General features: G+C 40.5%; 1 protein-coding gene across 1 annotated transcript; it reads right to left on the bottom strand.

Annotated features, from left to right (window-relative positions):
• mc4r (melanocortin 4 receptor) lies at positions 1-20,573 on the bottom strand. The gene is made up of 3 exons (XM_033985641.1): positions 19,628-20,573; positions 12,239-12,264; positions 1-132 (listed from the first exon to the last, which is right to left on the bottom strand). The coding sequence occupies exons 1-3, from the start codon at positions 20,571-20,573 to the stop codon at positions 1-3; spliced, it is 1,104 nt and encodes a 367-aa protein (XP_033841532.1).
• Positions 20,574-25,831: the final 5,258 nt, after the last annotated feature.

The raw sequence follows: 25,831 nt of genomic DNA, 5'->3' as shown, positions 1-25,831 counted from the left end.
TCACAGTGGGCGCGCAGGCCCAGTAGGCGTGTAGGTCACAGTGGGTGTGTACCTCACAGTGGCAATGTACTTCATAGTGGGCACGCAGGTCACAGTGGATGCATACGTCACAATGGGCGTGTACCGGCAGAGCTGAAAACGAGGGTAGATCGGAACAATGACGTCTTTAACACAGGAGATTAAAGATTAGTCAAACATGAATCACTCCAAATGCAACTTCAGAGGCTCAATGAGAATAAATGACAAGAACATGATTAAAAGCTCTGAAAAGTCCATGTTTCAGAATAGGTCATAAATCAGGTCAACAAATCTTCAGTCTGACTGATGCAAATTCCCTGATAGATTTATAGTGTACATTATCGCTGTTTACATTATGACACATAAACAGCTCTCTCTGTGCTCGTGGTATCACACTACACCCTCACTGCACTGGACCAAGAACACATCTGATGCCAGCTCAAGTTTCTTATTTCTTTAGCCTTTGGTCCCTCTCAGAAACTCATCGAGGTGAAATGTTACGAGCAGGTCCTGGGTTGGATCTGGGAGTCACATGGATTCTGTTCATAGTTCACATTTTAGGAGAACTGACAAAAGAGTGAAATATAAACAGACAAACTAATACAAGAATGACTTTCAGAACCTGTTTGTACAGATCTAAACCTCAGGGGGAGCGGTGTTACGCAGAATAAGAGGACATTGTTGTGTTGTTTGTGGAGGAATTTATGATACTGTACTTCATAAATTGCATTCAAATCCATTCCACCCATTCGATTGTGGTTAATCTTACAGTTCTGTAGGTCAGATGGGTATATTTTTTATGTGGATTAAGAAATGTAACTATTTGTGTTTTAAATGGCACTGGTTTAACGTCTGTATTGTTTATGTACAAGAAAGTGATATTTAAAGGCTATTTTTATTTGGCCTAAACTCCGGCCACGACCATGTTTCCAAAGGTACTAAACTGAGCAGTACCTAAAGTCCTTTAGGGAGAGTGAAGAGGGAGGAGGGGCGAGGTCTGGAGAACTAAAGGGGAGAGTGAGGAGGGGCAGGGGCGAGGTTTGGAGGACTAAAGGAAGAGTGACTGGGATTTATAAGAAACAGTGTGATTGGTCTTAGAGGTATCTACAGTTTGAACTCCACCCTTTAAGGTGTTTTAATCATAAACACCTGGCTATGATGGGGGCAGTCATATGTTGTATCATATACTATTTGAAACTGCAGAGGCCACCGAAGGCAGTGCACACTGGGTGTTTTTGACTTGAAAGCTGCAAATGTACCTAGTTTGTACTAATGTTGCCAACAGAAGACTGGTAACAGTAGAATATGCACCATATGCACAGTTTGGTAGTAAAAAGTGGATTTAGTGTTTGTTCCACTTTAATGAGACAAAATCTATTGAAGATTGTGATTGATCAAAATGAGGAAATTAAACAGTGAATATGTTTTTGTCATAAGACCCAGCACTAGCAGTAGTTGTGCTCCCAACCCTGAGGACTGTGAATAATTACTATATAATCTCCATGTCACACATACATCACAACACACTGACACGCACACTCATGTGCAACACACTGACACGCACACTCATGTGCAACACACTGACACACACACTCATGTGCAACACACTGACACACACACTCATGTTCAACATACTGACACACACTCATGTGCAACACACTGACACACACACTCATGTTCAACATACTGACACACACTCATGTGCAACATACTGACACACACACTCATGTGCAACATACTGACGCGCACACTCATGTGCAACATACTGACACACACACTGCATTTGCACAATCAGCCTTTTCATACACTGCAATAAAAGAATGGAACCATCTTCCAAATGAAATAAAGAGCCTATCAAATTATGATTCCTTTTCCAAAGAACTCAAAAAATGGTTATGGGCTAGTCAGACTTGTCAGCATTGAAATAACTGTTTTTTATTCCTTTGTTATAATATGCAATTAATATGAAATGTATGTCTTTTACTATGTAATGCATGCACTGACTAATAGGAATTAATGATTATTGTCTTTTATTATTATGTTAATCTCCACTGTGTAATTTTTTTCTATTGTTTGTCAGGGACTGCAGATGAAAACTAGCTGTTTAGCTATAATCTGGTGCAGATCATCTCTGTTTTATGAGCATAATGTCTCTGTACATTGTCCCTTCTAATAAATAAAGACTAACACCAGTTTAGTCCTGGTCCAGTTCTGGTTTAATCCTTATAATTCCACTTCAGTCCTGGTTCAGTCCTGGTTCAATCTTTGTTCCATTTGCTTTTGCAGTGACTGTTTGTGTTAAATCAATAGTTGTGCTGAGTCCTGTGCGGCGGCTGCTGTGGTGAACGTTGGATCCACAAAAATACAAAAACTTGAATGTGCTCTGCTTCGTATAGCCGTCTAAAATAAATTCACAAAATATTTAAAGACACAATCCCAGCTTGATATTCTACGTTTCCTAACTTTAAATTGAGATGCTGTATCCAGACTGCTAATGTCTTGTTTACCAAACCTCTCTGTGCATTGGAGGTGAGACAGGTCATCACTTACACTCAAACCTGAAGACTCTGTGCTGGCTCCAAACACAACAGCACTGTGCTAACTCAACATGGGACTTGTAAAACATTTTATATTTCACACAGTCAGATGTCCAAATGTCCGTTCATACATTTACCTTACTTTCCCCTCATATCCCTCCAGCCAAATGAGGTATGTAGCCACAGATAACACAGATAACCACTGTTAAATGTAATAAACTCATCATGTAACAGGCCAATGGTGTCATAACATCAATGCAATAAACAATAAAATACTTCAATGTGTCTCAAACTTTTCACTCCAAGAACCACCAAAGAGAAGATTTGGCTTTCACAGTTCCACTGGGGCTAAACCGGGTCTATAACAACACTATTCCAGGTCTAATCCAGGGCTAAACCGGGTCTGGACTGGAGGACTGGGTGGGCATCTCTGGTACAGCACTAAACTGGTTCAAGTCCTATTTAGAAAACAGGGAGTACTTTGTTGAAATTGGAAAATGTGTATCAGATAAAATGTCCCTGACCTGTGGGGTGACCCAGGGGTCAAACCCAGTTGTTCAATCTCTACATGCTGCCGTTAGGTCAGTTAATACACAGCAATAATGTGTCCTACCACCAGATCTATGTCTCACTGGCAGCAGGTGAATATGGACCAGTCAAATCAATAACATCTGCAGCTTTTTACCATCCAAGGTATACTGTCAAAACCAGACTTGGAGAGACTTATCCATGCATTTATCTCCAGTAGGTTAGACTTCTGTAACAGCCTGCTCACTGGCCTCTCCAAACGAGCATTAAGACTGCTCGGGTCCTGACTAGAACCAGGAAGTACGAGCACATGTGTCCTGTGCTTAGGTTTCTGTACTGGCTCTTGTGGCTCAGAAAATAGACTTTAAAGAAGCTCTGCTTGTGAAGTCTCTCCATGGCCTAGCACCAAATGTGCCTTAATGTTTTTAAGGCTTATGTAAATTGCTATTTATAGCAAACCTTTTACTGTTTTTAACTATTTTCTTTTAGCATGAAATCATATTATTACACACCACTGTGTATAAGAATAGAGCATAGTATTAGGGGCATAGAGTACCCTTTTAACCTATCACACATACACCTGTCTATATAAGACCTTACGGCTCATAGTGCATGTCAGAGCAAATGAGAATCATAAGGTCAAAGGAACTGCCTGAAGAGCAGTGAAGCATGGTGGTGGCAGCTTCATGCTGTGGGGGTATTTTTCAGCTGCAGGGACAGGACGACTGGTTGCAATCAAAGGAAAGATGAATGCAGCCAAGTAAAGGGGTTTCTCCAGAGTGCTCAGGACCTCAGACTGGGCCGAAGGTTCACCTTCCAACAAGACAATGACCCTAAGCAAACGGCTAAAATAAAGAAGGAATGACTTCAGGACAACTCCGTGACTGTTCTTAAATGGCTCATCCAGAGCCTTGACTTAAACCCAATTGAGCATCTCTGGAGAGACCTGAAAATGGCTGTCCACCTACATTCACCATCCAACTTGACAGAACTGGAGAGGATCTGCAAGGAGGAATGGCAGACGATCCCCAAATCCAGGTGTGAAAAACTTGTTGCATCATTCCCAAAAAGACTCATGCCTGTATAAGCTCAAAAGGTGCTTCGACTAAACACTGAATACTTATGACTGTATGATATTACAGTTTTTCTTTTTTAATAATTCTGCAAAAATTTCAACAATTTTGTGTTTCTCTGTCAATATGCGCTGTGTGTACATTAATGAGGAAAAAATGAACTTAAATGATTTTAGCAAATGTCTGCAATATAACAAAGAGTGACAAATTTAAGGGGGACTAAATACTTTCCGTACCCACTGTATGTTTCAGTGAAATGAAGAGTCTAACCCTGTCGTATGGACTTTAAATCCGATGATGTAAAACATGATGCTGTTGTTACATTGTGATGCTAAATGTTCTGTCCTGGTTTTAGATGGTCTCTGTTTTGTGCAGCAGACGCTCAGAAGATAATATGTTCAGCCATGAACAAACAGCCAGCTTAAAAGCAGCGAACCAGCTGTGTGCTCAGATATGAGGCTCCAATCAAATATAGGTCTTACTGATAACAAATGTAATGCTGATTTATTCTTAATCACAAAATACATTGGACATGATGGTTATGTTGTTTTTGTTATAATTTGGTGTTTTAAAGCAGACTCACAAATTGTGTTGCCAGTTTCAAAGCTAAAATTCAGTTGGTTTAAACCTAAATGCCTCTCTCTGATCTGAAGTAGTAGAACTATAAAATGGTGGTCCAAGAAATTACTCACGTCAAGCCATTCACCCATTAACCCAAAGTGGTCTGTGAAAGTTGTGAAAAGTGCTTATAAACTCACTGTGGAGAATAATTAGGCTGATCTGAATGCATAAGGTAAGCGAGGAATAACCTCTTACCACTGCAAACCGATTAAAATGTTCTGTTTTTCACATTTTTTAGACCATAAAAAGCAGGTAGTGCACCTTTTAAATGTTTGACACATTTACATAACATGACAAACTGGATATAATATTTGTCGATGACTGCCCTTTAAATCCCTCTCTGGCTTTTACAGTGTGGGAGTTACTTTGTATAATTGGCCTTCTTCACTTCTGTGTCCCATTGTCCTGCATTCTGACTGTGGCATTTTTATTGACATTTGAATAAAACAGATACAATACATAAATGCATTTTCTTCCATTGTCTCACTGGAAATTGCATTAAAAGCTATAACTCATAAGTGTTAGCTGACCCATGCGCGTCGCCATAGCAACAAATGAACCATGGTTGTTTTTAAGGCTTTAAACCATCCAACAAGAATAATAACCTCTGACTAACTGAAAACTCAAGAAAAAAAACAAACAAAATGGATTTAAACAGCACATTTTCAGGAGCCTGTGATCAGTTCGAGCGTTCATGGTCCTGTTTAGGAGTTTGATTTTCAGCCAAAAGGTGGGAGTGATAGAAAAAGTGTTGGCTAATGCTAGCTAGCTGGCTGACTGTAACGTAATTTGAGATGGACTTTAACAGCACAAATCAGCTCACCTGTTGTAGTTCCAGCTAAATCAGTTGTTTCTGGCCAGATTGTGTTAAAACAAAGCTCAGATTAAAGTTTATCTTCAGGAACAGAACTTCAGACAGTAGTGCATCTAGTTGCTGAGTTAGCTGAGTTACTAAACCACCTAAACAACCAGAATATTTATTTAGGCAGTATGTCTGCACTGTTTGACCTTGATTAAAAACTGTTATCAATTCATATGCGCTGTGAAACTTCTGAAGGTGTTTGATGCTTTCTTAAAATGTTTCACGGTATGGCATTCAACAATCTCCACAGAGACTGGAAAGTCACCAACACCAGGTCAAGTTACAGGTCAGATTTTTGGAGAGACGCATGTTTTTCAAGGAATTTTTTACACTTTTTCAGAATAATTTTGTTTTTGTCATCTACTCCTCTGAAAAATCAATTTCCCTCACAAAAGGTTAATGTGCTTTTACTGAGACCAGGCCACAGTGGATGTGTAACCAGACTGAATCAGAGGTGAGATTAAAACACAGGGCCCAAACTGGAGCATAAACAAAAAGGGAGCACTCACAAACACTTCCAAATATTGACTGTTTTACAACATTTCCTGCAGATGTGTGGATCCAAACAAAACTTTATTCTGTAGTATTCAGTCAAAAAAAGGTCCAACTCGAAGGACTAAAGGACCTTAAAGGACATCTAGGCTACTGTCCGCTACAGGCCAAGAACAACCCCCAAAAGCACTAAACTGCCCCAAACCAGGTCTAGCTGAGGACTGAACCAGAACTAAACCAGGACTGAACAAGGATAAAACCACGACTGAACCAGGACTAAACTAGGTCTAAAGCATATCTAAGCTACGGTCCACTACAGACTAGGAATAACCCTCAAAATCACTAAACTGCTCTAAACTAAATCTAACCGAGGATTGAACCAGGACTGAACCTTGCGCAAAGTCTCATAGGGGGCAACTCCACAGTGCATCGTTGATGGGCAAGGTAGGACCGGATGTACTTAGCCGCTAAAAGCTAAACTCGCAACATGCGCCATTGAGCACGGCCCATTGACTTCAATGACAGTGACAGTGTTGCTAAGCGCTCGCCCCCTGTCAAACCAGCGGAGCAGGCGAGAAGTGGCTTCACCTTCAACAGCCTCACTCTGGATTGGCTCTTTGGTTGCTATGATACTCACGGTTAGAATTGCCAAAGCTGAATGCTGTGGGTGACGTCACACTCCCTTAGTCCACTTCTTTATACAGTCTATGGATAGTACCTGAACATGAGAAACTAGAGAAATACCAGAAGCTCAAAGAAGACGTGGAGAAGACCTGGAAGGCGAAGGTACCAGTGGTGCAGTAACCCCCAAATTGGAGGAGTGGCTACAACAGATCCCAGGAAAAACATGAGACATTTCAGTTCAGAAAAGTACTGCCCAGAACCCTCAAGCTCACACACACACACACACACACACACACACACACACACACACACACACATATATATATATATATATATATATATATATATATATATATATATATATATATATATATATATATATATATATATATATATATATATATATATATATATATATATATATATTATATATATATATATATATATATATATATATATATATATATATATATATATATATATATATATATATATATATCCTGGTCACATTACATAAATGTTCATAAGGATGGGTCATAACTTGTCTAACTTACACAATAGTTTAGATCAGACTAATGATGATAAATTAAAAGTAAAATGAGAAAACTATACAAGACTAGGAAAGATTTTTACTACAGTCTTAAATATAATGGTGTTAACTATGTTTGTGTCAGATGCACTTGAATCCATTTCCCATTTGAAAAGCACATTTCACATGATGTGGTGGACTATTGTGTAATGGTGAGATAATAAGGCCCCATCTGCTCCACACAAATAAATGATCGGTTTGGTTTAATTGGCTTAATATGAATTTACTGAAGAGTCATTGAACACGAGGCCGCCGTGTCCCTGCGACTGTGAGTGGGCAGAAACATCAGGAGAGATACGCTCAAGGACTAAGATGATACATTTTTCTGTTTCTTAAAGGGTTCATGTTTCACTATTCTCTGTGTTATAATGTAGTTTCCTCGGCAGAAAACAGACCTGGAGTTGTGTTTTATTTTATTTAACACACAAACCCTGTAGATTTAGGCTAAGTTCTTCTCTCAAACTGAAAACACTCTGTTCCACCTTGTGATGTCATGTGATGTGAAGTGCTCCACTGTGTTTTTAAACTCCACACACTTCACTATCATCATTTGGAGGATTTCAGTGCTTGGAATTTCCAATCTCTACTGAACTAAAGGTAAAAGTAGCTGGAAGGTGGAACAAGGTGGAACAAGGTGGAACGTCACATTTTGAGCTTTGGAGATGTAACAGACTAATAATAAAGTGTAACTCAAACATGTGTGAATGAAACAAAACACAACTCCAGGTCTGTTTTGTTGTTTGATGAGGTCACAGTGTTAGAACATGACTTAAAGCTACAAGAGTCTATTTTTTGTAATATAGGACCTTTAAACTACTCAAATTTGACTTCAAACTTAAAGGTTCACTATGTAACTTTTTGGGGTAGGGTCATCACCTGCTTATCTCCGTGGAGATATTGATACTTCAGGTCAGGTCTGTGTAGAGGAGTCAGTTCACAGTAAGAAGGCAATAAGAAGTTATTTTGAGCAATAAAAAACACTAAATGCATTATTTTAATACCATACTGTGGAACATTCCAGACAAAGCACAAAAATGCTGTTAAAATTGTATTATTATAATCTATGACCCAAAATACCTTTCTATAGGGAAAAATCTACTGTACCTGTAGTTTATACCTATACAAACATGTACTGAAATGTCAGATGCCCTTCCTTTCCAGTTCATATTTTATTTTATTTTATTTTAAATGTTAATAATATAACTTAAAGCTGCGGAGGTGTAAAGTCCATATTTAAAGCTCCTATATTAGTTAAAATAGAGTCTTGTAGCTCAGTAGCTAGTTCAGTCCTGGTTTGGTTCTGGTTTAGTTCTAGTTTAGTCCTGGTTTGGTCCTTGTTTAGTTCTCGTTTAGTCCCTGGTTTAGGTCTGGTTTAGTCCTGGTTTGGTCCTGGTTTAGTTCTAGTTTAGTCCTGGTTTAGTCCTGCTTTAGTCATGGTTTAGTCCTGGTTTAGTTCTGGTTTAGTCCTGGTTTAGTTCTGGGTTAGTCCTGGTTTAGTCCAGGTTTAGGTCTGGTTTAGTCCTGATTTAGTCCTGGTTTAGTCCTGATTTAGTGCTGGTTTAGTCCTGATTTAGTGCTGGTTTCGTTCTGTTTTAGTCCTGTTTAGTCCTGGCTTGGTTCTGGTTCGGTCCTGGTTTAGTTCTGCTTTAGCCCTGGCTTTGTCCTTGTTTAGTTTTGTTTTTGCTCTTCTTTTTCATTCTGTTTAGTCAGATTTGATCTTATCTAATGCTATTTATTGTCATGACAACGACAAACACATAAAATTGAATCGAGCGCACAAGTTCACACAAGTCCATGATGGATGACGATCAGAAACAAGTCTCCAGTGTCCCGGTCTAATTCGGACATTAGGAGAGGAGGAGTAGAGGGGAGGGAGAGAGAGGGGGGAGGAGGAGAGGAGCGAGAGAGAGGGGCTGTGAGCAAGAGGGGAGGAGAGGAAATAGAGAGGGGGAGGAAGAGAAAAGAGAGAGGAGAGAAATGCGGGTGAGGAAGAGAGGAGGTGAGGGAAGAGAGGGGGAGTGGAAAGAGAAAGAGGAGGAGAAGAGAGATGAGGAAGTGAGGTGTGGAAGAGGAAAAGAGAGAGAGGAATTAGGAGGAAAGGGAGAGGGATGAGTGAAGAAGGGGTGGGTGGAGGAAGAGAGTCCTTGTTTAGTCCTGGTTTATAAGAGGTACAGTGGTCTAGTGTGATACAGGAGGAGTGTGAGGAGGAGGAGCTGGTTTAGTGTGATACAGGAGGAGTGTGAGGAAGAGGAGCTGGTCTAGTGTGATACAGGAGGAGTGTGAGGAAGAGGAGCTGGTTTAGTGTGATACAGGAGGAGTGTGAGGAAGAGGAGCTGGTCTAGTGTGATACAGGAGGAGTGTGAGGAAGAGGAGCTGGTCTAGTGTGATACAGGAGGAGTGTGAGGAAGAGGAGCTGGTTTAGTGTGATACAGGAGGAGTGTGAGGAAGAGGAGCTGGTTTAGTGTGATACAGGAGGAGTGAGGAAGAGGAGCTGGTTTAGTGTGATACAGGAGGAGTGTGAGGAAGAGGAGCTGGTCTAGTGTGATACAGGAGGAGTGAGGAAGAGGAGCTGGTTTAGTGTGATACAGGAGGAGTGTGAGGAAGAGGAGCTGGTCTAGTGTGATACAGGAGGAGTGTGAGGAAGAGGAGCTGGTCTAGTGTGAGGAAGAGGAGCTGGTTTAGTGTGATACAGGAGGAGTGTGAGGAAGAGGAGCCGGTTTATAGAGGAGGAGAGGAGAGTGGAGAGAGGAGAGAGGGGGTGTGAGGTGAGGAAGAGAGGAGGAGAGGGGAGGGGGGGATAAACTGAAAGGAGAGAGACAGGGTGAGGAAGAGAGGAGCGGGGGGGGAGAGGAGGGGGATGAGGAGAGGAGAGAGGGAGGTGAGGAAGAGAAGGAGGAGGAGAGAGGGGGGGTTCCAAGAGGAAGAGAGGGAGGGAATGCGGGGAAGGAGAGAGGAGAGGGAGTGAGGAAGAGAGGAGGAGAGGAGAGAGGGGTGAGGAGGAGCCTGTTTAGTGCGATACAGGAGGAGAGGAGTTTAGCAGTGTGTTTACTGCTATTTATTCAAACAGCATCACATTTTCTTTATGAATCAAGTGAATTCACACCTGACGGGTCTGATATTAATGTTCACGTTTTCATTTACAGACAAAATGGTGAATTAAAAACCTCAGCATCATGTAGAGCAGGTTAAAAATAACAATTTAAGGTCTGAATGACGAGCCTAACACTAGCAATTACAGAGAGAGGGGGAAGATTCTTCAGGAGAAAGTAAAATGGGGCCGATTCAATATGTGTATTCTCAACTTGACCATAATGAAAATCTCAGACAGCGAAAGCATCGGCCTAAAATGAGGAAACTGGAGAGGAGCTGGAGACACAGAGCCGGAGACACAGAGCCGGAGACACAGAGCCGGAGACACAGAGCCGGAGACACAGAGCCGGAGACAGGTCCTCAGGTGTGGATAAAGTCATAAAAGAGCGTACAGCAGCGGAACGTGAGCAGAGTCGACAAACAGAACATCTGCACAGTGAAAATGGAGCTGTGGCTGTAACTTCCAGGGTCACGACATCATCACAGTGAGAGCTGCACAGAGAGCGGCCATGTTTGAAACGCAGAGACGCTACACCGCCAACTCAGTGCATCTCATCTGCTCTGGGTTTAGTTATTTACTTTTTGTGAAGTGCAACAGTTTTTCGCAGATGGATATACTGGAGATACTGATAATGCACCAGGACAGATGATTTGAGGATGAGGTTAAAGGGCGTGCGTTACTCTGTTTTTTTTTATCTGTTTTAATGTTGTTTCCTCATCACAAACACACCTGGATATGTGTTTTGTTTCATTCACACATTTAACACACAAACGCTGCATATTTAGGCTAAGTTCTTCTCTCAAACAGAAAACACTCTGTTCCACCTTGTAATGTCATCATTGTCATCATGTGGAAATACAGGAAGTGCTCCACTGTGTTTTTAAACTTCATACACCTTCTCTAGAATCATTTGGATAATTTCAGCTCTGGAGTTGCAAATCTACTGAACTAAAGGTAAAATATAGCTATTAAACTTGGAAACTACAACTTCATGACATCACAAGTCAGTATGTTGAGCTTAAATGTAGACAGACTAATAATAAAGTGTTACTCAAACACACTGGATTATAGCCAAAGGATCATTTCAATCCGTTGTCCCAAAGGGCTGGGGTCACAAAAGGGCCAAAATAATTGTCATTATTTCAGTCAGTTTGGCCCTTTCAAGACAATTACATTTGCCCAAACATGTAAATATGTTTCTATAGCAAAGTTAAAGTCACATATACCATTATAGATGATGCATGTTTGGTTTGACCATGATCAGTTTTTCATTTGAGCTTTAAAAGAACTGTACGTGTTACATGCTCTCAGGGTTAAAGGGAGACTATTCCAGCGTCCCACCTTGGACAGATAATACATTCTGACCAAAGGTGTCCGTTTTTGAACTTCATACATTTAGATAACTTCAACCCTAGAATTTCCAATATCTGCTGATCTAAAGGTAAAAGACAGTGAAAACTACCACCTCATGATGTCACAAAGTGGAACAGAGCATTTTGAGCTTTGGAGATGTAGACAGACTAATAATAAAATGTTACTCAAACATGTGTGAATGAAACAAAACACAACTCCAGGTCTGTTTTTAAGGAATTTTAGAACTTGACTTAAAGCTCACAAGAATTAATTTTGAGTAATATAGAAGCTTTCACTGAAACAGTTCGTAGAACTCCTGAAACAGCAGGAGTTCTACGAGCGAAAAGGCTGAATCTGAATGAATAAATGTAAAAGTGTGACACATGATTTAAGTCTTGTTTACTGAGTCGACACCTGTGGAGCAAAGATTACATTTAATTAAACACTTACCATTCTGAATACGTTTTTCACACTGTGCATGTGCAGCTGTGATTAGACTCATTATAAAGGATCTAAAGGAATATAAATAAATTATAAAGGAGAGAGCAGCACTCTGTGTGTCAGATGCCCTGCCCGTGTCTCCTGGGCTCCCTCTCTTCAACCCCCTCTCTCTCTGTCTCTTATCTTCTCCCTCAATTTCTCTCTCATTCTCCTTTCCCTCCCCCTTCTCTGTCCTCCTCTGTCATTCAGTCCCTACTCTCCCCCCTTCAGTCTCTCTCCTTTCTCCCTGTCTCTTTCCTCCTCCCCCTTCTCTCGCTCCCTCTTTCTCTCTCTTAAAATTAAGTGTTGGGATAAGACTTTTCAAGCCACAGTCGCCGTGGGACAGGCTGACACACATGTGGCAGCCTTTCTGTGTCAACAGTCTCTATAATCACATCCCAGGACTACTCACAGGCGAGGTGGATGAAGTGTCTTGCCAAAAGACACATGAACAGTAGAATATAGCAACCTTTGCCAACTGATTTACTACTATGGACCATTAAAATACATTCACAATGTAGGAAATCAAGACATAAAAGACCAGTAGGTGGCGCTGTATGTTGTTTTATTTTTGCTGCAAAGATTCACAGTAACAGTGTCGTGGACACAAAACCAAAGCATTTCAGAGACAGAAGAGCAGAGGACTGAGGCTACAGGAGGAAGGTTTCTCCATATAAATATGATTATTTTAAAACGATTAGGTCGGAATTGGTAAACAAGTTTGATTATAATTTACTTGGTTCAAATTAATTAAAAAAATTGACAATAAAAATGGTCATATCCATCTTCATGTGTCTGGACCATAGACTGTATAAAAAAGTGGACTAAGTGAGTCACCACAGAGTTCACTTTGGAGCAGAGTTCCATATTTGGAATTACGATTACGATTATCATAGAAACCAGAGCCATTCTGGAGCGAGGCTGTTGCAGATAATGCCTTTTTCCAGCCACACCACTGGTTTAGCAGGGAGCAACTCTGTCAATCAAATCTGTTGCTAATGCTAGTGGTAAGGACCTCGAGGAAAGAGGATGTCTGATTTGTCTCTTATTAATGTTCATATCTTGATTTATGGACACAATAGTGAAATAAAACCACCAGGATCATGTAGAGCGGGTTAATACGAACATTTAAGACCAAAATGACGAGGCTGGTAGTCGATGGAGCTAGAAGCACGTCGATGATCACATCCTATTTGGAACGTGGCTGCTAGCAGGTTAGCTATGTCCATTTATATATACAGTCTAAGACTTGGACCATTTTTTTTTTTTTACATTTTAACCCCCAAATTCTGAAATGTACAGTTTAATCTAGAACATGTACACTCACCTAAAGGATTATTAGGAACACCTGTTCAATTTCTCCTTAATGCAATTATCTAATCAACCAATCACATCACATGGCAGTTGCTTCAGTGCATTTAGGGGTGTGGTCCTGGTCAAGACAATCTCCTGAACTCCAAACTGAATGTCAGAATGGGAAAGAAAGGTGAGGCAATTTTGAGCGTGGCATGGTTGTTGGTGCCAGACGGGCCGGTCTGAGTATTTCACAATCTGCTCAGTTACTGGGATTTTCACGCACAACCATTTCTAGGGTTTACAAAGAATGGTGTGAAAAGGGAAAAACATCCAGTATGCAGCAGTCCTGTGGGCGAAAATGCCTTGTTGATGCTAGAGGTCAGAGGAGAAAGGGCCGAGTGATTCAAGCTGATAGAAGAGAAACGTTGACTGAAATAACCACTTGTTACAACCGAGGAATGCAGCAAAGCATTTGTGAAGCCACAACACGCACAACCTTGAGGCGGATGGGCTACAACAGCAGAAGACCCCACCGGGTACCACTCATCTCCACTACAAATAGGAAAAAGAGGCTACAATTTGCACAAGCTCACCAAAATTGGACAGTTGAAGACTGGAAAAATGTTGCCTGGTCTGATGAGTCTCGATTTCTGTTGAGACATTCAAATGCTAGAGTCAGAATTTGGCGTAAACAGAATGAGAGCATGGATCCATCATGCCTTGTTACCACTGTGCAGGCTGGTGGTGGTGGTGTAATGGTGTGGGGGATGTTTTCTTGGCACACTTTAGGTCCCTTAGTGCCAACTGGGCATCGTTTAAATGCCACGGGCTACCTGAACATTGTTTCTGACCATGTCCATCCCTTCATGACCACCATGTACCCATCCTCTGATGGCTACTTCCAGCAGGATAATGCACCATGTCATAAAGCTCCAATCATTTCAAATTGGTTTCTTGAACATGACAATGAGTTCACTGTACTACAATGGCCCCCACAGTCACCAGATCTCAACCCGATAGAGCATCTTTGGGATGTGCCCTGGATGTGCATCCCACAAATCTCCATCAACTGCAAGATGCTCCTCAATATGGGCCAACATTTCTAAAGAATGAATCAGCACCTTGTTGAATGCCACGTAGAATTAAGGCAGTTCTGAAGGTGAAAGGGGGTCAAACACCGTATTAGTATGGTGTTCCTAATAATCCTTCAGGTGAGTGTATTGTGAACAAAAGCCAGCTTTCAGTCCCAACAGCAAAATAAGCAGAGAATTCAAACTTTAGTAAAGGAACAGTATGTAACTTTTACATGTAACATTACAGCTAAAGGAACAAAATTTCCATGAAAAGAAGCAGGAGATCCAATAAGAGTCAGGTTTGTGGAGATGCAAGCCCACTCACAGTGAGGACAAATATTTTCAGTGCAGTAAACAGAGCTCAAATTAAATACATTAAGTCTATTTTTTGGCAAAAAAAGTGACCTACTGTTAAACCCAGCACAGACATTCTTTTGGTTTTGCATTTTTGTTTACATAAATTTCTCACAATTATACCATTATTTCAACATTGGCTGCGGTAAAATTTACAACAAAACAATTCACATGATTGGACATTCTTTAGAAGTGCATTTATTATTTTTATTTTATTGAGAATATTGAAATCAGATTGTTATAATGCTATATGTTTAAAGTGGGACTAAACACCTAAACTCCACCCAATTCTGATTCCACGATGATAATAAAAACACACTACGTGACTTTCAGCAATAAATGTTGGTATTTTGTGTTCTATTCCATGTGTGTTATATGTGTGTAATCCCTCAGTGTTCACTAGGTTCATAGTGGTCCATGGGCATATATTTTGTCTAATCTAGTCTAGTTTTGATACTAGTTTCAGCATTGACTAGTACCTGATTGTACCTGATACTTATGACAACCAGAGCCGGTCCTAGCTTTCAGGGGGCCCTAAGCTGAATTTGTCTCTGTGGCCCCATGACAGCGGAGGCCTCCTGGCTCAGCTATTGATGCTTCACATTTGACAACATTATGACTCTATTTATGGCTCTATTTGTATTTATATGACCAACATCAGACTGAAAACATCCAGAATGTCACAGGTATCATAGTCACAAAAAAAAAAAAAAAAATTCTAGACATTTTAACTTCATCTCTGATGGACTTTAATGTGTTCCAGTTGGCGACAGTGGTCTTACATTTACATTTTGTCGGGTACATTATGTCGGTGTAAACACAGAGCTGCCCTCACCTCTGCACGACTCAAAACAAATGTAGCAGCAGCAGATATTTTGCTACTATAGATATAAAATAAATGGAATTGTTTTAGAGGGTTATTTAGGCTGCTGTAAACAGACAAGCCCTGGGTCCAACAAATCTTGATATATTAAATTATTTTAATTTTTAATGTAAATGTAAGGGCTCTTGGGGGCCCTCTAGTGGCCTCGAGGCCCTAAGCAGCTGCTTAGTCTGCTTATAGGCTGGGCCAGCCCTGTTGACAACCCTAACTTAGGCACTAAAAGAGTAGATAATACTACTAAAACAGCATGTACACAGTTGAATAGGTTAGTTCCACTTTAAACTGTTCCACTGGTGTGTGCGTCTGTCAGTTCCTTGTAGCCCCAGTGCTCTGCGTGTAAACATTTAGTTTGTTTTTGACCATTTTACTTAATACAGCTCAAAGCTCCAAATTTCACAATAACACAATCAGACACAACAGGTAACATATATCTGTACACAAGGCAAGAAATACAACCACTTCGGTGAAAAACAGGCTTCAAATGTGTAAAATAAAACTCCCTGATCTGTGCAAGGAAAGGCAACATGCTATGGCAACATTTACATACACCAGGCCTGTAGCATTTTGTGTTGCTAGCAGCATAAACATGTAAATGCTTCAGCTGATCCTGAGGTTGAGTGACAGAGCGGCACAATGGCAAAATCAAATCACCATTTGAGTCACTGCAACAGTAAAGTACAATATTCTGTGTAAACAACAAAATACACTTTTTACAAACGAAAACATGATAACCCTGTAGTTTAGACCTCTACAAACATCTTCAAATGTCCCTGCGTGTCAGATGCCCACCCTGTGTTTCCACTGGGTTTTATTCTGTGTAAAAGTTGCTAACCGTGTAGTTTAGACCTCTACAAACAGGCAGAATCTTTTTTTTTTTTTTTAAATCTGGTCAAATTTTTGAGAAGTAGTTTCGACACATATTAAAGTTAATGCCAGGTCTGAACAAGAAAAACTATGCATTTACCACAATCAATATTTACAAGTCCTCCCTGTTCATCTTTTTTAACTATGTACAAAATATTTATACTGTTAACTTCTTTTATCAAAATATAAAACATTTAATGAGCTCTTTTTGCTTCACAAACACAAATAATAACACTCGTCTGATTGGCACACGTAATTCAAATAATATATGATCTATTACAAATAGAGTTACAGAGAACATGAGCTGAGAGGGAAATGCAAACAGAATTTACACCTAAAATATGGGACAAATTAGACATTGCACTCTGCCCTCAAGCATATTTCAAACAGACCTGTTAAACTGCCTGGACTAAAGGGAAGAGTGAGGGAGGAGGAGGTCTGGAGGACTAAAGGGGAGAGTGAGGGAGGAGGTCTGGAGGACTAAAGGGGAGAGTGTGGGAGGAGGAGGTCTGGAGGACTAAAGGGGAGAGTGAGGGAGAGGAGGAGGTCTGGAGGACTAAAGGGGAGAGTGAGAGCGGAGGAGGGGCAGGGTCTGGATGACTAATGAGGACTGTGAGGGGGGAGGAGGGGTGGGGTCTGGAGGCATAAGGAACAGTGTGATTGGTCTAACAGGATTCACAGTTTAAACTCCACCCCATCAGTCAGGTGTTTGTAATCAGAAACAACTGGCTGTAATCAGGGCAGTCCAATGTGATGTTACATAGTACTTGAAATGTCAGAGGCCACTGAATATAGCGAAAACTTAGATTCAGGCGTTTTTGACAAGAAAGCTGCAACTTGCCACCAGAAAAGTTACATAGTGCAACTTTAATATATAAACTAGATAATTTTACAATATAAGATAAAACATTTGATCACAACATGTTTTCACCATTTGACGACAAATATGGAGGTAGTCTGAAATACCATTTTAAGACAAATTAAACATAAATACATTTAAGATAGCAGTTTGACTTGAAATTGCACTTGAGATCAAAACAATTTGACCAGAGACCGGACTAGAGACCAAGCCAGAGACAAGAGATGAGACCAGAGATGAGACCAGAGACGAGACCAAGTCCTAAACAGAATTAAGACTTTAAATTTTAAATGAGCTGAGGTTGACCCAAACACCCAAAGTTGCTGAATTAAAGATGGCCGTAGAGAAGGATTTTTGAAAAGATGCCTGTTTCTCTGGTTGGTTTCCAAGTGACAAAAACACATCCCTGGTTGGACTTGTGTTATTAAAATAATAGATCATCTTCAGAGAATACAGTCATCTGGACTGGTTCAAACCAGTTTAGACTGAGTTAAGTTTTTTGCTGTTGTCTGTTTTACTTTTAAAAAGGGGATAATTTATGTCTATGAGGTATTAACTGTAACACATAAGATATTTAGATCACCATGTTCCCTTTTATTGATTTGAAAATACCATATTCACCCAAAACAATGTGTTAATATGTTTCACTTTAGTTTTAACAGTTTCACTTTTCACCCTCTCCCCCATTTTTGCATCCTGCTTTTGTATATTTATGGAGAATTGTCGTAGGGAGCATTTGAATAGTGCCGTGAAGAGATCACTAAATGACTCAAACATGCATGGATGACATTTAAAGCCTCTTCAGGCAGGTTTTTGAAGAATGTTATAACATGGTAGAAAGTGAATTTGATTTCTTCAGCCCATGCCCAACACAGGCATTATTTTTGTATAGATTGTTTTGACAGATTGTTCAAGCAGATGTTATGCAATTAATTCACATTTATAACTCTTCCATTCAGTTGTGATTGTCCTTGAAGACTCTCCGTAGTGCTTTCATAACTCAATAAAAAAATAAATAAAATTATTTGAAAACTCCAAACTGAAAAAATCAAAATGTCCTTCTGTGGTTTGATTCCAGTTTGGATCCAATGAAAATATCTATTCACCAAAAGCAACAAAAATATTTCAAATTTAAGTTCTGATCTTCAATTATAAAATGGCAACAAGGAAAACAAGTACAGGACTAGAACAAGACTTCTATCTGTCCAGTTAGTGGTCTAATAATGCAGGCAGAGCCCTCGCTCTTCTGAAAGGACCTTTGTTAATCTACAAAAATACTTTATTCAGTTGTTTTAATCCTTGAAATGTTTTTATTCCAATTTTCCATTTTGCAAAAAAAGGTCCAATACGACATTTCTGGTTAAAGCAAGTTACAGTGGCTTTGTAAAAAAGTGTTCAAATCCCAAACTGTTAGGATGTCACAGAGTTGTTGATTTTGGTTTGGTGAAATGTCCTTTTATACCAGATGCCCTTCCATCCACAGCCACCAGTATGTTGTCCTCATTGAAATATTTAGTTCCTTGAGATGTAAACAATTCTGATAAAAGGTTGATGGTTCAAATCCCAAACTGCATTGGTTGTCCATGTCAGTTTAGCAGTTTTTTATTTATGTTTTACCAGATGCCCTTCCATCCACACACATCATGTTTTCAGGCAGGATACAAACTGGCAATCCTATGGTTCTCAGTCAGATGTCTAATCCACTGCACCACACCACATTTCACCAAGTTACATTTTTTTTTTTTATACGATGTTGGATGTGTGCTTTTAAACTTGCACTGTGTAACTTTAAGGCATGATTTTCAAGATAATGTTGAGCACTAAAAACACCCACAATGCAACAAAGGCTACACAGATGCGTCAGTGCAATACTGTGGAACATTTCAGGCAAAGCAATAACTAGAAGAACAGATGACGATGACCTTGCTACTGAAAAAGTTCCACTTTTAAGTGGATGTTGTTGCCGTGGTAACGCTATTGTCCACTTGTAGAAGAATGATCCAGGATTTAAATGCACAAAAAAGCATGTGAACAGCAAAATATCTCCTTAAAAGTTTTCCGCATTTCTTGACTTCGAAAAGCATAAATGATGGGGTCGATGACGGAGTTGCACATGATGAGGATCAGATACATGTTGAAGTGCGACATGAAGCAGGTGCAGTAAGGGTTCCTGGGACAAGTGATCATCAGAATCAGATGGAGAAAAAACGGCGCCCAGCAAACCACAAAAACACCTAGCAGAATCGTTAGCGTTATAGCTCCTTTCATGTTAGCACGCTGTTGGATTGGTGCATTCCCCGGCAACGCTGCGATGCGTTTCATATGCAGCCTCGCTAACAAAAACATATGCACATACAATGACGCCATGAGAACTAGCATGGTAAAAAACATCGTAATAAGACAAATGAGAACCGTCATACTTTCAGAATAAATAATAAACAAAATCCCGGAAATAGTACAAACTGTCCAAATGACACTAATCACAAGCATAGCCCTACGAATTGTTACAATGTTGTGGTACCTCAGCGCGTAGAAAATCGTAATGTACCGATCAACAGCAATAGCAAGAAGGCTACAAATGGATGCTAAAAGTGAACTGCAAATCAGCGAATCGAAAACGTTATCCATGCTTCGTATAAGAGTTCCGGGAATCGTGACAGTACCGCCATTTATTAGCGCTATCACGATCGTCTCTGAAGCATTGGAGACGCTAACTAGCATGTCGGCGACGGCTAAGCTACAGATGAAAAAGTACATTGGAGAGTGGAGGTTTTTGTTTTTGATGATAGCGGCCACGACTAAAATGTTTTCGAGCAAACTGATGATTCCCAAGGTTAGGAACACTTCGGTGGAGATGAGGAGTTGTTCGTAGCATCCTGTTTCATCTGGTAAGTTCTTGTCCGAAGGTAAATTTGCGTGGCTGCCGTTGCTAGCGTAGCTGCTTTGAGTTAGCGAATGCCGGTGTGTTACGTTCATTGTTGCATTTAGATTCAGTCTAGTCTTCCATTAAAAATACTGTTATCTTGTTTTGTTGTAAAGTTCAATTCAATTTGTCCATAATTGTCTTGTCAGAAATGACCCTGTCCACTGCTCCTGATGGGTTTAAAAATGCTGAAGTATGGATCAAATATATTACTGACAATATCCATTTTCTAACCAATGGACAAGTACTCCAGTCCATTCATAATGTTACCGCAAACACGCAGCTGGGTTTTATCAATTGAAAAGTCATGCGTAATTGTGACTCATTTTGTGTCCAAGGTCTGTTGTGAGTGGACTAAGTGCTGTTATTGTGTGCAGAAACTGAGTAGAGGTCAAATACGCAGTCATTTTCCAGTTACAATGGCTCTCGTGTATGTGCTTATGTTTCTAATGGAGCGTTTCAAACTATATTTAGTGTATTTAAAATCTGCTTTAGACATTTATATTGGTCAGCTGGCAGATAAAAAAGTCCAGATGACGCCTCTTCGAAATCTCTCTTTAATTTCTTACCAAGTTCGATATTAAACAAAGCCTGCATACCTCGCTATATATGGACTTAAACATATCTGTGGCCACGCAGTAACGACCGCAATATCTTCAAAAATCTTTGTAATATCCGTGAGTTTGTGGGATCGTTGAGTCGTCGTCCAGTCCCGATGTTAACAGATCTGGAATGTTGAACGTAACATGGCCCAGTGTCAGCTTTGGTCTTTGAAATTAACTTATTGACTTACTCTCTGTATTGTCGTTTTTGTTCGACAGTTTTCCAGTGCTTTCAACAGCTTCAGGGAATCGCAGATACTTGCTCTTTGGATGAAAATGATTCTTTAAAATCCATACATTTCTGAAGTTGAGACAGGTTTTCCAGTTTGCTTGAGTCTTGAGTCTAGTTTGGCAAAATCCAGTTGGAAAAAATATTGTCCCTTTATAAAACACAACATAATAGTAGTAGTAAGTATTGGAAGCAGAAACGCAGTAGCATTTACTCTTCTCTCGTCTTTTCCCCCCGTTTTAAACCAGGCAGAATGAGACACAGCGATGGAGAGGACTTTGATATGAGCGGAGAGATTGCTAGAGCAGGGATGGAGGGAGGGAGGAGAGAGAGGGGGTGCGGAGAGAGAGAAGATAAAAGAGAGAAAGAGAGGAGAGATAAGGCTAAAGAGAGGGCAGAGGAAGAGATAGAAGAAAATGACAGAGGTTGGGGTGGGGAGGAAGAGAACATCGCAGCGAGAGAGAGAAAGAGCACAGGAAGAGAGGGAGGGGTGTAAGTGAGGAAGAGACGTTGATGAAAGAGCAGTTATGGGTGGGAGTGAGATTGGAAGAGAAAGGGGTGGGATGGTAGAGAGAGAGAGGAGGAGGAGGGACAATAAAAGATAAAAGAGAGAGCGCGAGAACAGAAGGGCTGATGAGAAGCAGAGAGAGGTCGGGAAGAAAGAGAGAGAGAAAGATAGAGGGAGAAGATAATCTGGAAAGGTAGCGGGAGGAAGATAGAGGAGAGAGGAGAAGGGAAAGAGAGATGGAGGAGAGGAGAAAAAAGGTGAGGGAAGAAAGGGAGAGAGAGGGAAAGCAAGATATTAAAAGAGAAAGCGATAGGTAAGGAGTGGCAGTGAGAAAGAGGGACAAATGAGAGAGAGTGAAAGGCAAACGATAGAGGAGGAGGAGTCTGCAAAGCGTGATGAATGAACACAATAGACATGAATGGGAACCCGTGGGAAAGAGGTGAAGAGCGCAGAGTGTGACAAGGCACAGAGAACGGCACTTTGTTTACATGTGCCTTTATAAGAACAAATGTCTCTGCTGTGACCTATGCATCAGACATAAGAGAACGAGGGAGGAAATGTCACCAGAGGATTGTGTTTTTATTCATGGTGTACCATCTTATAAATGTGCAAACAAGCTTCTGTAAATGTCTTGGTTAAGAGGTCCTGTATTACACAAAATGGACTCTTGTAGATTTAAGCCATGTTATAATGTTGTTTCCTTCTCAAAAACAGACCTGGAGTTGTGTTTTGTTTCATTCATTTGAGTAGTATTAGTCTATCTACATCTCCAAAGCTCAAAATGCTCTGTTCCACTTTGTGATGTCATGAAGTGGTAGTTTTCAAACAGCTCCTTTTAGCTTTGGTTTAGTAGAAATGGCCAATTCCAGTGCTAAATGTTCTAAATGAAGGAGTTTAAAAACACAGTGGAGCACTTCCTGTATTATTACTCGATGACATCACAAGGTGGAACAGAGTGTTTTCAGTTTGAGAGAAGAACTCAGCCTAAATATGCAGGACACAACTCCAGGTCTGTTTGTGATGAGGAAAATTGTCACATTTATTTATTTATTTATTTATATATTTATTTGACAGGGACAATCCAATCTGACATAGTTACAACATGAACATTGCAGCTGATGTGATGCATATAGAGTTTATAGCGAGAGCTAATTCTCAACTCCCGTCCCTGGTTGGGCTTCTCCACAATTCACCAATATGCAAAATATATTAAAACACCTGCCCCTTAAAATAGATACATCAGTGCCCAAAAATACATTCAACACTCACACGTTCTCTCACTCACCAACTGTCATACTACCTATTTGCAAGTGGGTACAGTTTTGACTCATTTTCAGCCAGTTCTTAACCCTAGAGGTGAACATTTTCAACTCAGAAATGTTCTTTATTTCAATGGGGAGTGAGTTCCATAGTTTGCAGCTCTGATATGAAAAGGCAGACTGTCCAAAAGAGGTTCTGCGTTGTGGGATTTTACAGTTCTTGTTTATGGTGCCTCTTGTCGCTCTGGTGCTGTTTAGTCTTTGTATAAATGTACTGAGTGGTTCTGGGGCCAAGTTATGAATACACTTAAAACATAATTTAAGAAAACATAAACTAGTAAAACTTTCAAAACTTAATAGATTATATTTTTTAAGGATGTGACAATGATGAAAACGGATTGGCTTTCGATTTTTACACAGTGCTTTTACACCTTCAAAGCTCAAAGTTCTTTACATCAAGGAACCACTCATCCATTTACACAACACTGGGGCAAGGTTGGTTAAGCAAACAGCATTCATCTGTGGGAGCTAGAATCGCACTGCCAACCTGTTCGCCAGTGGATCTGACCGCTCTAGCAATGATGTTTAAGTCGAGAATGGGTCTCAAACTGGCAACCTTCTGATCAGTGAACGAACACTCTACCGACTGACCTCCAGTCGCCCAGTAGTGCACAAAAGATGAAGAGGCTGCAGAGGGAATACACTGTGCTACTTGATAATGCAGTTTAGTCTTCAGCCTGCAGTAATGAGAAAAAATGAATCACCATTCACTGTGTTAGGCAATGCCTCTTATTCATATAAATGTGGAACATGCAGTACAAGAACACATAGTAGCAGTAGTAGTAGTAATAGTAGTAGTAGAAGTAGTAATAGTAACAGCAGTTGCAGTTTAGTCCAAAGCATATAGGATGTGTTAGATTCAGAATCACCGTAGCATCTTGTCTCTTCTCGTTTTTTTCCCTCATTGTAAACCAGGCAGAAGGAGACACAGGGATGGAGGGGACTTTAATATGAGTGGAAACAGAGAGAGAGAGAGGGGGGGGGGGGGGGGGGATAGAAGGCAGAGAGGAGAGAGAGAGGAGGTAGAGGAGAGAGAGGGAGAGAGAGAAGGGAGGGAGGAGAGAGAGAAGGGAAGGAAGGGAGAGAGAGAGAGAGAGAAGGGAGGGAAGACAGAGCAAGAGAGAGAGAGAAGGGAGGGAAGACAGAGCAAGAGAGAGGACGGAGGGAAGAAAGAGAGAAGAGAGGGGGAAGGAGAGAGAGAGAGTGTGTTGGAGAGAACATAAACACATTTTAATCCTCTTAAAATGTATTGCAGCTCAATGGCTAATTAAGGTTTAGTTATTCTAAAGTGGTGCCCTGCAGTAATGAGACTATGGAACAGAATGCATTACACAAACAGCATTCAGTATTCAAACTAAATACATTTTAAAGTATTCAACCGGTCTGTATTACTGTATTTATCTTTTTATTGATATTTTGCAGGGACATCCCGCTAGAAAGGTTCAACATGTATGTCTACAGCGGAATCTTCAGCAGTTATCATGGGCACAATGACATGGGATACAATGGGCATATTGGCAAACACTTACAGCAATGTTTTTAAATTCAAGAAAAAAAATGCTAGATTGATTTAAACAACACATTTTCAGGAGCCTGCAATCAAGACAGGCGTTCATAGTCCTGTTTAGACACTATCGAATGAGATCCTCTTACAGAGGAGCTGGAAAATGTGTCTCAGATAAAATGTCCCTGACCTGTGGGGTGCTCCAGTCAATCCTGGGACCCCTGTTGTTCAGTCTCTACATGCTGCCGTTAGGCCAGTTAATACGCAGCAATAATGTGTCTTACCACAACTCTGCAGATGACACTCAGATCTATGTCTCACTGCAGCAGGTGAATATGGACCAGTGGATTCACTCTGCCACTGCATCCAACAGATCAGTGTGTGGAGGAAAAACAACTTTCTCCAGCTAAACTCAGACAATACTGAAGTCATAATCTTTGACCCACAGGAATATAGAGAATGTGTCGGCAGTCACCTCCAAGCTCTCTCTCTAAAACCTTCAAATCAGACTAGAAATCTAGGGGTAATAATGGACTCAGATTTGAACTTTAACAGCCACATCAAATCAATAACATCTGCAGCTTTTTACCATCTAAAAAACATGGCAAAAATCAAAGATTTACTATCAAAACCAGACTTGGAGAGACTTATCCATGCATTTGTCTCCAATAGGTTAAACTACTGCTCACTGGCCTCTCCAAACAAGCCTTAACACAGCTGCAGTACATCCAGAATACTGCTGGTTGGGTCCTGACTAGAACCAGGAAGTAATTCTCACATGTGTCCTGTGCTCAGGTCTCTGGCTCCTGTGGCTCAGAGAATAGACTTTAAAGCAGCTCTGTGTGAACAAGTCTCTCCATGGACCAGCACCAAATTACATCTCCCACATGTTAGAGCCACATGAACCATCTCACACTCTGAGGAGTTCAGGGACTGGCCTCCTGCTGGTGCCCAGAGTCAGGACTAAACATGGGGAATCAGTGTTTAAATTTTATGCAGCTAAAACCTGGAACAGTCTTCCTGAAGATGTGAGACAGGCCTCTACTTTGACAATGTTTAAATCCAGGCTCCAAATTGTTCTTTTTAGCTGTGCATATGACTGAAAGGTTTTTATTCTGCACTCTTCTTTTGAATATTAATTTTATGATG

Source organism: Periophthalmus magnuspinnatus, chromosome 20 (assembly GCF_009829125.3).
Source record: "Periophthalmus magnuspinnatus isolate fPerMag1 chromosome 20, fPerMag1.2.pri, whole genome shotgun sequence".
NCBI lineage: Eukaryota > Metazoa > Chordata > Actinopteri > Gobiiformes > Gobiidae > Periophthalmus > Periophthalmus magnuspinnatus.
The sequence above is the reverse complement of the archived record's forward strand: the minus strand, read 5'-3'. Positions and strand labels throughout refer to the sequence as shown.